Genomic DNA, 13,495 nt, shown 5'->3' on the forward strand with positions numbered 1-13,495 from the left:
TTAAACATCCGACTTAACGAACGCTAACGTGACCGCTTGCCCCGAACATTCTGGGGTCCGTTGGATTGTGTTCCACGTAGCGTTAGTGCCGCCGTTAGGGTTAGCAGCGGTGTCTGCAGACATCTTGCAGTTGTTGACGACGTCAGAGGAGCAGCGGGTCCCTCGGGGGGAGGCGCTGGCCGTGCCCAGCATGGTGGCCAGGCCTCTGGTGAGCTCCTTGCGGATGTTCTCGCTGGACAAGACGTAGAGCAGGGGGTTGATGGCGCTGTTGAAGGTGGACAAGCCCAGGGAGATGGTGTAGGCCGTGTAGATCCTTTTCTCCAGGTGACACGAGCCATCCTGGCCCTGCGGCAGGGTGGAGGGGGGGAGTGCATGGTTATTAACTTATTTTGGCTGATGGTATTAGGGCATACATAGGCAACTGGTGGCCCGGGGCCACATGCGGCCCACATGTTCACTTAATGTGGCCCGCATAGTGGAGCGGCTAACTGCTTTTTTTCATCAGAATCTTTCAGTTTGTGATAAAAGCGTGAAAATTGGCATGAGCAGTCTCCATGGATCACTTGACAATAAGCCACCCACAGCTACTTGAAATTTCAAGATGGCGGCCATTTTTCAAGATGGCCACCACCTTAGTGGAGCGATATAATGGTTTATTTGGTGATACAAGCATGAAAATTGCCATGAGCTGTCTCAAAGGCTCATTTTGACAAGAAAATGCCCACAACCACTTTCAAGATGGTGGAATTTTTTTTAAGATTGCCAGCTAAATGTAGCATTAAGCAATACAATTGTTTAGTTAGTGACACAAGCATGCAAATTGTTATGATCAGTCTCTATGACAAGAAATCACTTTCAGCCACTTGACATTTCTATTTTCAAGATGGCTGCCCCCTGGATCCTCAAAAGATCAAAATGCTAAAGAACAACTTTTAACACAAAAGTACAACTGTGTTGATCATAGATAGATTAGAAAAGAGTGAATATCTGCACTACCAGGGCACAAACCGGATGGTGTACTGATCAGACAGGATTTAAATGGCATTGGATGAACGATCGGACCAACTGTAGGGTTAAGGCATGAACTTAGTTGTATACCATACATCAAAGTGCTTGGTAAAAGTTGGTAAAAGGATAAACTACTGCTGCTGAAGACACCGAAGATACCAAAGATATCCTTTTCAAGAGGCCAAGAAGATCCCAGTCCTCAAAAGCTTTGTGCTTCATCTGTGAAGATGAGAGTGCAACGCCCCCTTTACAGGACGCAATGACAAGCTTTGCAAGGAGCTTCTTGTCGCTTAGATTCCTGGCACATTCATTTTAACTTTAATTAAGTTTCATTGTCATTGCGTCCTGTAAGGGGGACTTTGCACTCTCATCTTCACAGATAAAGCACAAAGCTTTTGAGGGCTGGGATCTTCTTGGCCTCTTGACATGGATATCTTTGGTATCTTTGGTGTCTTCAGCAGCAGTAGATGCTCTCTTTTGGGCCCTTTCCAGCTCTGTGTTGTTGAACTTAAGTTTACAGCTTGAATGATATTTTGCCCTGTGTCTTGTCAATGTGCTTTCTATGGCATCTCCTTCGTCTAGTCGTGTTGGACTAAGTAAGATAGGCAGAGCATTGATCTTATTTATAGTGACTCATAGAATAGACGATGTGACAACCAGGAATAGTCTGGTGACCACCGGAGAGACGGGTGACAGCCAGAATGTAGACGGCATCCGGGAGCAGGTTGGGTTAGCGCCCCAGCCAACAAACCCATGGTTAGGCCTTTAGGAGGGCCATTCAAGCCGCAAGTGGAGCCTGCATGCAGCACCACCGTTGGGCCAGGTGGAGCCTGCAGTACCACTGCAGCTCAAGAATCTACCACTCCTGAGTGAAATGTCTGGGGCTGGAGTCTGGTGCAACGCACAGGTCCTGGACCTGGTGAGACATAGGAGGGGCCCGGACAGGAGTCAATCCACTCAGCCTAGTCCCTCCATGCGCCAGATTGCCTCTCCCAGTCTCTGCAGAGTAGTTCCGGAGCGGTGGAGTGAATTAGGGTAGCTACTGGGACATAAGTCGGGACTTGATCAACCCCGGCTGGGTCACACAAGTGAGGGGCATGATGTTGCTAGACCTGAAACACTGATGAGCTTGGGGCTACATCACTGAGGATACGTCCCAGGTGCATCCATGCGATGTTATTTTGTTATGAAATAATGGAACATTTCTTGCAATGAGATCATAACCAGTACGATCGTGCTCTCTGCTGAATAAACTTGGCTGAATTAATTTTTCCTTGGTGACCTGCTGACAAATGAAACATATGTCCCAGTTAGTTTTCTCAACTGTTACGATGGCTTCTGCCATGTCTTAGCAGAGGCTTAGGGTTTATACTTTTACCACCTTTTACCAAGCACTTTGATGTATGGGATACAACTAAGTTCATGCCTTAACCCTACACTTAGTCCAGTCGTTCTTCCAATGCCATTTAAATCCTGTGTGATCTGTACACCATCCGGTTAACTAAAACCCCATTAACCTTGGCTTGTCTCTCCCGCACTGGCACAACCTGTCAATTCAGGTGCAGCTATCTAACTGTTTTGGGGTAAATTAGACAGCATTTGGGATACTAACTTAGCCTAGTTCCAGACCCTGAATCGCTAGCCACACCCCTTAAAAATTTTGTTTTGACGATTCAGGGGTCTAGAAGTGCTCTCATTGAAGAGGCCTTCCTCGTTCGAAAATCCATACGGCGAATCAGCGTCGTGAATCAGCGTCTTGTGATCAGCGTGGGTGGGGGTTTCCCGGAACTCATGTGCGTTTCCAAGTAAACCAGCGCCAACGCTGTACCGTACCGCGCATCGCGGTAAAATGTGGTAAAATGTGGTAAAATGCGATCGTATCGATCTCGCTATGAAACACCAGTGGCAAGCATGTTATGTTGTGTTTGATTACTAGTTCGTAGTGCTCCTATTCTGCCTGTTTCTTTGGTTAGCAAGTAGCACTAGCAAGCAACAGGCTAGCCACTAGCCAGCCACACATAACAACACAACTCATGTGTTGTCAGACGGTGAACCAATCGCTGAAGACTGCCTCTTTTTTGGCAACGCCCATCCCTGCAATCGCCTTCGGTGGAAGCGAGTTCAGACTGAATAATGGAGTGAAACTAAATGTCAATTCAGGCTGAGTGTCAGGCTAATACTAACTTTCAATTCGCTGACATTGAACCCCATTCTGAGTTTAACAGCAGTGATATATCACCAGTGTGCCCTGGTAGTGCAGATATTCACACTTTTCTAATCTATCTATGATCAACACAGTTGTATTTTGATGTGTTAAAAGTTGTTATTTAACATAATCTAAAATGACGTCAAATCGTCCTTAATGAAAAATACATACATTTCTATGAGAAAATGTATCTTTTGAGGATCCAGGGGGCCATCTTGAAAATAGAAATTTCAAGTGGCTGGAAGTGATTTCTTGTCATAAAGACTGCTCATATCAATTTGCATGCTTGTGTCACTTAACTAAACAATTATATTGCTTAACTGCTCCATTTAGGTGGTGGCAATCTTGAAAAATGGCCGCCATCTTGATATTTCAAGTGGCTGTGGCGTTTTTTGTCAAATGAGCCTTTCAGATAGCTCATAGCAATTTTCATGCTTGTATCACCAAATAAACCATCACTTAACTGCTCCTCTAAGGTGGTGGCCATCTTGAAAAATGGCCGCCATCTTGAAATGTCAAGTAGCTGTGGGTGGCTTATTGTCAAGTGACCCACAGAGACTGTCATGCCAATTTTCATGCTTGTATCACCAAATAAACCATTATATTACTTAAATACTGCACTAAGGTGTCGGCCATCTTGAAAAACGGCCGCCATATTGAAATTTCAATTGCCTCGGCCAATTTTCTTGTCAAGTGACCCATGGAGACTGCTCATGCCAATTTTCATGCTTGTATCACCAAATAAACCATTATATTACTTAAATGCTGCACTAAGGTGTCGGCCAGCTTGAAAAACGGACGCCATATTGAAATTTCAATTGCCTCGGCCAATTTTCTTGTCAAGTGACCCATGGAGACTGCTCATGCCAATTTTCACGCTTTTATCATAAATTGAAAGATCGTAGCACTTAACCGCTCCGCTAGCAGGTTAATATCAGAATGCTGATATATAGGCTATTATTGATTTCAGCTGTTACAATTCCAACCATGCCAACATGACCCGTATGAATTTCTTCAGTCTATATCAGTATCAATTTTACTGCCTTTTTATGTCCAATGTATTTGTATGTAAGTTCATGAAGTTAACATAAGTATAACTAAATGGTATAACTAAATGGAAATGCATTTGAAATGAAATAAAAATGGCACTTTTCACAATTCCAATTAAAAAATAAGAAAGAAAACCCTGACGGGGTTTGAGCATTATATTGTGATAGTATGCATTGCTATAGAGCAGTGGTCTTCAACGGCCGGGACCCCAAGGGGGTCCTCAGGGTTACTACTGGGGGTCTACCAAATCTGGGGAATGATGGGGAACCTTAGCCGAAAAGCAACGATAGGCTCAGTCCCTCCTAGATAAATAAATAAAGTAAAGTACAATAAAGCAGTGTTGTTTTTTACAACAAATTTTGACTTAGTTTTAGTCATAGTCTTTTTAATAAAATGTCATTTAGTTTTAGTCATAATTTAGTCACCTGAAAAGTATTAGTTTTAGTCTAATTTTAGTTGACTAAATATCATAAGATTTTAGGCGACTAAATCTACAGTTGAGTTTGTCAACTGAAATGTATTTTGGCAGGCCTTGATGGCATCGTGATGACTAATTTTACACTTGGTTGTGTGCTGAAAATAGCAGATCTACAAGCTCACAACGCGTCGCAGCGCGACGCGTTGTGAGCTTGTAGATCTGCTATTTTCAGCATGCAACACCTGAGAGCAACAAAACATAAAAAGACTGTCTTCTCCACTAGTCCCTCCCTAACGTTTTAGTCTAGTTTTTATTTTGTTGACGAAATTGTCAATATATTTAGCTAGTTTTAGTCATCACAGCTGAGTTTTTATTTAGTTTAGATTTCGTTTTCGTCAGTGAAAAAAATGCAGTCGACAAACATTTTTCGTCAAGTCAACGAAATCAACACTGCAGTAGAGTAAGGACCTGGGGGAAGTGGAACAGCAGAGCTCGTAGCAGCAGCACCAGGTGGTAGGGTCCAAAGCACACCAGGAACAGCAGCACCACGCCCAGCGCCAGGTAGCGGACCCTCTCCTTCTGCCTGCTGCTCAGCCCCACGCTGGCCCGCACGCTGCGCAGGATGGCCCGGTTGGTCCAGCTCAGCAGCACCAGCGGAGCCAGGAAGCCAATGACGAAGCGGGCGTAGTTGAAGCCCGTTATCCTGACGGGAGGAAGGGAGGGAGGCAGGTTTCATTTGAGCTATATTTTCGTCCAGTGGCGTCAGTTCAGAAAAAGCTAAGGTATGGCAACATGACTGGTGTCTTGCACGCGCGCACAACAGGCATGATACATTTATTTTAAGAGGTACATTTCTTTCCCCCCGTTTCTATGGTTTCTTGGGCTGGATATGGCAGCCTGGAATGGTTGTTCAAGTGCAGCTAAACTTGGCATGTTAGTAAACGTATGGGAATATACCATTTTGTCAAGATGAGGAGAATACAAGTGTGGAGAATATAATTATAATACCTTGTTAAAGTGGCCATATTGTTACATTTTGCATTTGTAGTTATTTTACTGTAATTTAACAACACAATAACCAGCACGTGGATTAATACTTAAAGGTAACTTTTATTTTCCCCCTGGACCCAGGGTATGGCAGCTGCATACCCCTGCCATACCCAATTGACTCCCCTGTTTTCGTCCATGCCTAAACTTCTTAACCCTTTTTTCTTACTAATTCGTTTTTTTTCCTCTCTTTTTTTAGCAAAAATACTTCAAATAGTCAATCTACATCGACACGGTGTGAACTTGTAGATCAGCTATTTGAACTATTTAAAAATGTTTTCCAAAATAGTGAAAAAAATTGTGCAAAGAAGTTAGGCATAAGGCAGGGGTGTCCAAAGTGCGGCCCGGGGGCCAAATGCGGCCCGAGGACACATTTTATACCGCGTGTATTATAAACGGCCTGCCAGCACCTTCAAACAAGAATATTTTCCCACAGTATAATTTGTCGGGATTGTTCCCTGTTGCCTCATTCTGAAGGGGTCAAAGAAAGTCTATTTTATTGAAATAAGGCTGAATTATTTGTGTTTTGTTCAGAGCAGGCACCTGACAAAATACCATTGATATTAAATATTGATGATGAGAGTTAAATAACCGCTTAAATGCGATGCATATGTGCTGTATGTGACTTTGTTATCGTCCGACGAAAGTACATTATGTCAGGCGACATAGTCGGCCCTTGGGTGTTTTAATATTCTCTGATGTGGCCCCCTTTAAAAGATGTTTGGACACCCCTGGCATAAGGAGTAAGCAAGGCATGAACGAAAATCAGCTCATACCAGCTTGTTCGCTCATACATGACGTATGTGTATCCAGAAGAACTAAACACAGGGTTCCCACGGTCATGAAATTCCTGGAAATATTTTTAAATGAAAAATACTTTTCCAGTACTGGAAAAGTTTTGGAATTGATCAAGGGTCCTGGAAGGTCCTGGAAAAAATAGCTATGCATTGTCTTTGGTTATTGATTTTGTTAATACCTCTGAAATGACAAATTAAACATGGGCCAAATTGTCAAATATTAGAGTCAGAAATTGTGAAATAGCAGATCTACATGCTCACAACGCCTCGCAATTTTCACAATAGAACCGTGTTATACAAAATTCCTCAACTCTTTTGCACGTCAGGGTGCCCGGGTCCCCAGTTGAAATATGATTATTTCGGGGGTCACAGCCTGAAAAGGTTGAGAACCTCTGGCATACACTACCTGTCTTTGGGCATTGCGCATAGGAGTAAGCAATTGAGCTGAATTATTGTTATATAGTCCTGGAAATTGGGTTAAATATTCTGGAAAAGTTTTGGAAAAGATTTGGAAATGAATTGGTAAAAATGTGTGGGAACCCTGGTATGTGTATCCAGAAGAACTAAACATGCCATACCTGGGGGTGCTCTGGTGGGGTTCGAAGCACCTCCTCTGCCCCTCTGCGCCCTCCCCCTCCTCCATGATGAAGACGGGCACGTGGCCCACGGCCACCACCGCCACGATGGCGGCCGTGACGGCGGCGGCCACCCGGCGGCGCCGGACGCCGCGGCCCCGCGACTCGATGGCGTAGACCACGGCCACGTAGCGGTCCGCCGACACGCAGCACAGCAGGAAGATGCTGATGTACATGTTGTTGAAGAAGATGAAGCCGCACACCTGCGGGGAGAGAGGAATCGAGCATTCGACCAAGCTGTGTAATGAACTTTGATAATATTTGGAATTCATCAATCACTTCAGTTTAACCACTTAGACCCAACGGACCCCTTGTTCCTCATGACATACAGTAACTTAGGGGGAAAGATTTACACATTTACATAACTGTAATATGGCATATATATTAGGGCATTAACGACTTGTGATTTTTGCAAGTCGGCTCGACTCAGTAAAAAGTTGAGTTGAAGTCAATGTTTGATGACGTCATCACATCACACATGACCCCCCAGTTATTTTTGGGGGTCCCCAGATGATTAACTTAATGTGAAACATTGTTTTCTCACTCAACTGTAAACAAACCAACATAAAGTTTAAGTATATAGAGGGTATCTGCACATTTCTAAAGTGCCAATTTAAGGACTTTTAATACCTCTAAAATGACAAATTAAACATTGGTCAAATTGCCAAATAATAGAGGCAGAAATCGTGAAAATAGCCGTTCTACATGCTCACAACGCCTAGCAACGCTTTAACCACTTAGACCCAACTGACCCCTTGTTCCTCATGACATACAGTATTTACACATTTACATAACTGTAATATGGCATAAATGTAAGGTGCTGTAAACTAGCAATGTCGTTCGGGGGTGCCATGATAACATGGGTGCCTTGCCCTTGACTTGAGACAAAAAAAAAACGTTTGGGAACCACTGATTGTGATATCATTCAGCCACTAGGTGGCACACTACACCTCCCCTCCACATCACAACAGCACTGTTGACATGTATGTACACATTTCAGGCCGCAATCATATATGACACACCTATCAGAGTTGAGGAATTATATTTTGTATAACACGGTTGTATTGTGAAAATAGCAGATCTACATGCTCACAACGCCGAGTGTGAGGCGTTGTGAGCATGTAGATCTGCTATTTTCACAATTTCTATCTCTAATATTTGACAATTTGGCCAATGTTTAATTTGTCATTTTAGAGGTGTTAAACTTTAGAAATGGTCAGATACCCTCTATACACTTAAACTTTATGCTGGTTTGTTTACTGTTGAGTGAGAAAACAATGTTGCACATTAAGCTAATCATCTGGGGACCCCCCCAAAATAATTTGGGGAACCCCTGGGGGTCCCGACCCACAGGTTGAGAACCACTGCCCTATCATACAGATGTACTACAGTACCAGTTATATTGGATTTAACACAAGTCCCAAAATAATCATATTTTAACTGGGGACCCCTACCCTGACAAGCACTTGGAATTGTAGGAGTTGAGTCATTACATTTAGTTTGTGCGATGCGTGGTGAGCTTGTAATGTACATCAGCTATTTCCACAATGTTTGCCTATTCTTTACGTGATATTTGACAATTTGGCCAATTTGGTATTAAAGGGCTCTTAAAAGTCATTAAATGGTCACTTTGGAAATGTGCAGATACCCTGTACACTTACACTTTATGTTGTTAGTTTGTTTAGTGTGAGAAAACAATATTGCACATTAAGCCAATCATCTGGGGATGTAAATATGACGTCATAGATGGCTATCCGTGATTAACCGCCCGCAGTCCAAAAGGTTAAACGTTTACCAACAAGACAAAGCTCCAAATGTCCGTCCCCCTGGTACACACCTTGCAGGCAGCAGAGCTCCAGGGCCACTTGTGTCCCCAGCTGACGTAGAGGGCCCAGAGGGGCAGCGTGCACAGGTACATGAGGTCACACACCGACAGGCTCCACAGGTACACCCCCAGCACGTTGTTACTCCTCACCTGGGTGACATAGACAAGACTTCCAGATTCAGATTGATTTACCGCAGAGCAGGGCTTCTCAAAGTGGGTGCCGTGGCACCCTCACGGTTCCCACACATTTTTACCAATTAATTTCCAAAACTTTCCCAAAACTTTTCCAGAATATTTAACCCAATTTCCAGGACTATATAACCATAATTCAGCTCAATAACAAGTGGCTTACTCCTATGCGCAATGCCCAAAGACAGGTAGTCTATGACAGTGGTTCTCAACCTTTTTAGGCTGTGACCCCCTAAATAATCATATTTTAACTGGGGACCCGGCACCCTGACGAGCACTAAGAGTTGAGAATTCTGTACAACACGTTTCTATAGCCGATAGAAACGAAAATAGCCGATCTACATGCTCACAACGCCTCGCATTGCGAGGCGTTGTGAGCATGTAGATCGGCTATTTTCACAATTTCTGCCTCTAATATTTGACAATTTGGCCGATGTTTAATTTGTCATTTCAGAGGTATTAACAAAATCAATAACCAAAGACAATGCATAGCTATTTCTTCCAGGACCTTCCAGGACCCTTGATCAATTCCAAAACTTTTCCAGTACTGGAAAAATATTTTTCTAATTTCAAAACATTTCCAGGAATTTCATGACCGTGGGAACCCTGCACCCTATAGGGTGCGCAAGTCCAGGGGTGCCTCAGAATACTTTGATAATGCTTGGAATGTATCAATGTCACTTCAGTTTAACCACTTAGGCCACATTCACACAGGCACGTTTTATTGCGATTAAAACTAATCCTGTAGCGTATTAGCCCTATTCACGGCCCTTCCACTCAGCAAATTTCTCAGCAAATTCCTGGTGCTGACGTCAGTTTAGAAGGGGAGATTAATACAGAAATAGCTGGACTTAAAGCCAACAAATCATTATTTCGAACGGTAAAGTAAATTATAATGCTTTGTGCCTTTTACTATCTTGTGTTCTTGATCATGCTAGCCGTATTTTATACTTTGTTATTCGGAAATTGCATTAAATTTGCGATTTCTGTGTCCTCTACTCTATGGGCTTCTAGTAGGGTTTCCCCTTCAAAACGTTACTTCAGCACCAGGGGGATGCTGAGTGGGCGGGCCGTGAATAGGGCTAATAGTCGGAAAATGTGCATTGGGCACGTGTGAAGACGCATCCGTATTCTTTTGTGAATAGAAACGAATGCAAATCCCCAGAAAAACGGTGGTTTCGATTTGCTACAGCATACGGTTCACTGTTGGTGTGAATGCATCCACATCAAATGCAGGCAATGAAACATTGTGGTAGAGCACATAGCAGGTTATATTCCACTCCCGACCGCCCGCTTAGATTTCTAACCATTACCGCCTGTCCCCTCAATGATTTCTGACCGCTGCTGCTGCTCCCTCCGGCAGAGGGCTTTATTGGCATGAGAAAACACTTTATATTGCCAAAGCAGAAGTGACACAATACTACAATACAATACAATCAGAACAAAATATGTACAAGTGAAAGGAGTGTATCTGTTTCTCTTTCTCTTTATCTCCAAGTATACACCAAGTCTCTTCACCAGCAATAGCAGTTGTGAACTTGTAGATCGGCTATTTTTGGTGAATGTTCCCCCCAGAATAGCAATGCTGCATGGGGTTTAACTCCGCACTAAATAACATCTAGGGGGCTTGAGCCCCTGCCCTTTTATCCGTCTGTTGCTCAAAGCGACAAAGGCAATAACCAGGTTCCAAAACTGTCCTGAAGTGACGTCATCATGAAGCGCTCGAAAATTCCGACAGACGTTTTGGCCGGTCGGAGCTATAGGCTCACAGCACATTGGATGTCGCGCTCCGAGCGAGATTTTCCCCCATAGTTGATTTGTCTCCCTCCTTTCTGCTGGACTAGACCAGGGACGTGCATAGAATCTTAGAGAGGCAGAGGATGAAATTTCTAAAAATATTGAAAATAACAGACGCTGCGACGTGTTGTGAGTTTGGAGGTCGGCTATTCTCAGTTCTTGACACCACACTGAACTAAGCATATACCGGTAGTCATTTAGTCAATACTGGAGATGTGGCGTAACGGCATGGATTTCTACACAGAGAGGGCAATTCTTTCAACATAAGATGCTGCATTCAAGTTCAGGAGAGTTTGGACAAGGCAATTCTTTTGAATGCTGCCTTCAGGGTATGGCATGGAAAGAGGGGCATTTGCATTTCTTTCACCATAGTAAAAACTGCATTCATGGTCTGGAGTGGGCACTTTTGTTTGAGACGAGTCCTCCTGTGGATTTGGGATTTGCTATTGGAATAGAGCGATTTCTTTACTGTGTTCTAGGTGGCCAGACACTAGCAGATCATCGGGCGGGATGAAATCGGGTAGCATTAAACACTACAGGATAATTGTTTAAGATTGGCCTTTCAACACACACACGCACGCATGCACGCACACACACACACACACACACACACACACACACACACACACACACACACACACACACACACAAACACATTAATGTTATCGGAGGAAAAACTAAAAATACAGAATTTGTGTCCCATTTTGATGATAATAGTGTGTGCCAACGGTGACACAATTGTAGTCCTTAGCGGCCATATTTTGGGTCAAAACACAGGTGTTTCAATTGTTTGATTGCATAGAACTAATGCTCTACTCCAATCAGAACACCTGTGTAAGGCTGCGTTGACCCAAGAAATGGCCACTCTTAGAACTACATTTGGCACACCCTGTATGAGTTCACTTTGACACGTTTCATGTCCATCCATGCATGGATCTGTTCAACTCTCTGACTTTTACCCTCTCTTGACACTGCTAAACTAGTAGACCTTCCTAGTAGTCAACACGGTTATGAAGCGTTACAAATGAGGTGGCTCTCCCCTACATTGGTGTAGCCGAATGTAATATTCTTTGTTATGCTAAAGAAAACAACAAGCAATATTGAAATATTTCAATTCTAGTTTCTATGGTGAAAGAAATGCAAATGCCCTCTTTCCATGCCATACCTAAAGGCAGCATTCAAGAGAATTGCCTTGTCCAAACTCTCCTGAACTTGAATGCAGCATCTTATGTTGAAAGAAATGCCCTCTCTGTGTATAAATCAAGTATCGAAAATAGATGACCTCCAAGCTCACAGTGCAACGCATTGTGAGCTATTTTCGATATTTTCTCCAAAAGGCCCTTTTAGAAATGTCAGCCCCTGGCTCTCTAAAACATAGCATGATTTCAGACTCAGCGCAAGAGAAGCAGTCCGCTCAGAGAGTAGGCGGGTCTATGGTCAGGAGCCAGGCAATCTCTAACATTCTCTGCACGTCGCTGCCCCTTGGGTTAGCTGTGTACCTGCATCCAGGTGAGGTAGACAGTGAGCAGGTTTACCTGCATCCAGGTGAGGTAGACATATATGTGGGCGATATGGAAAAATACAATATCACAATATTTTCCCAAGCTGTATCACGATATATTCTTTTTCACGTTGGTTTTGATGGTTATTTTTCAAGTTACTTGACAAAAACTAGACTCTCTGGGTTCCTTTTGGGAGGTCTAAATTGAACTTTACAAGTATGTAACTCTGACAGTATACAGTATAGTATATATAGTATATATAGTACTGTATACAGTGTATACAAATGAAACCAAATGGACCCTTACGGGTCCATTTGGTTTCATTTGTATACTGTCAAACTTAACTGAGTTAAGTGGAGACCATAACATTTTAACGTTTGAGAACTACTGATTTAGACCAAAATGCAGGTTTAAATTGAATTCTGCAATGAATCTCTGTATTAATGATTAAACAGGATTTTTTTTACAAGGCTCCCTCAATTGTATCGCGATATATACGATATCTCTGAAAAGGCATAATCGTGGAGACATTGTATCGTCTCCACGATAATTATCACCATATCGCCCACCCCTAGGTAGACAGTGAGCAGGTTTACCTGCATCCAGGTGAGGTAGACAGTGAGCAGGTTGGCAGGCAGGCCTATCACCAGCACCATGCTGTAGAGGAAGACCAGGGGCAGGCGGTCCGTCTCGTAGGGAGGAATACACACTGGATCAGTCTGGTTGGAACTGGCCAGCAGCACGCTCTGAGTCACGGGCAGGTCGTGCATGTTGTCTGCAGACACGCACGCAGCGACGCACACACGTGTGCACGCACGCACGCACACACACGCACGCACACACGCACACACACACACACACCAACACACACTGTTATTTTTTACAGCACATTTTGATTTAGTTTCAGTCATAGCCAATACAATTACATGGTATAATAATGTAATGGTATAATTTATATAGTGCCTTGCCTTTATCCAAGGCGCTTTACAGAGATTGTGCATTACATACACACATTCATACA

The 13,495-nt window shown here is 43.4% G+C and overlaps 1 protein-coding gene across 1 annotated transcript; it reads right to left on the bottom strand.

Moving 5' to 3' along the window:
- Positions 1–13,244, bottom strand: gpr132b (G protein-coupled receptor 132b; the record flags this gene model as incomplete). The annotated part of the gene is made up of 5 exons (XM_080744765.1): positions 1–345; positions 5,151–5,385; positions 7,105–7,364; positions 8,999–9,136; positions 13,071–13,244. 5 exons carry the CDS (start codon positions 13,242–13,244, stop codon positions 1–3), a joined length of 1,152 nt encoding a protein of 383 aa, XP_080600891.1.
- Positions 13,245–13,495: the final 251 nt, after the last annotated feature.

This window comes from Nannobrachium achirus (genome assembly GCF_963921795.1).
Source record: "Nannobrachium achirus genome assembly, chromosome: 16".
Classification (NCBI taxonomy): Eukaryota; Metazoa; Chordata; class Actinopteri; order Myctophiformes; family Myctophidae; genus Nannobrachium; species Nannobrachium achirus.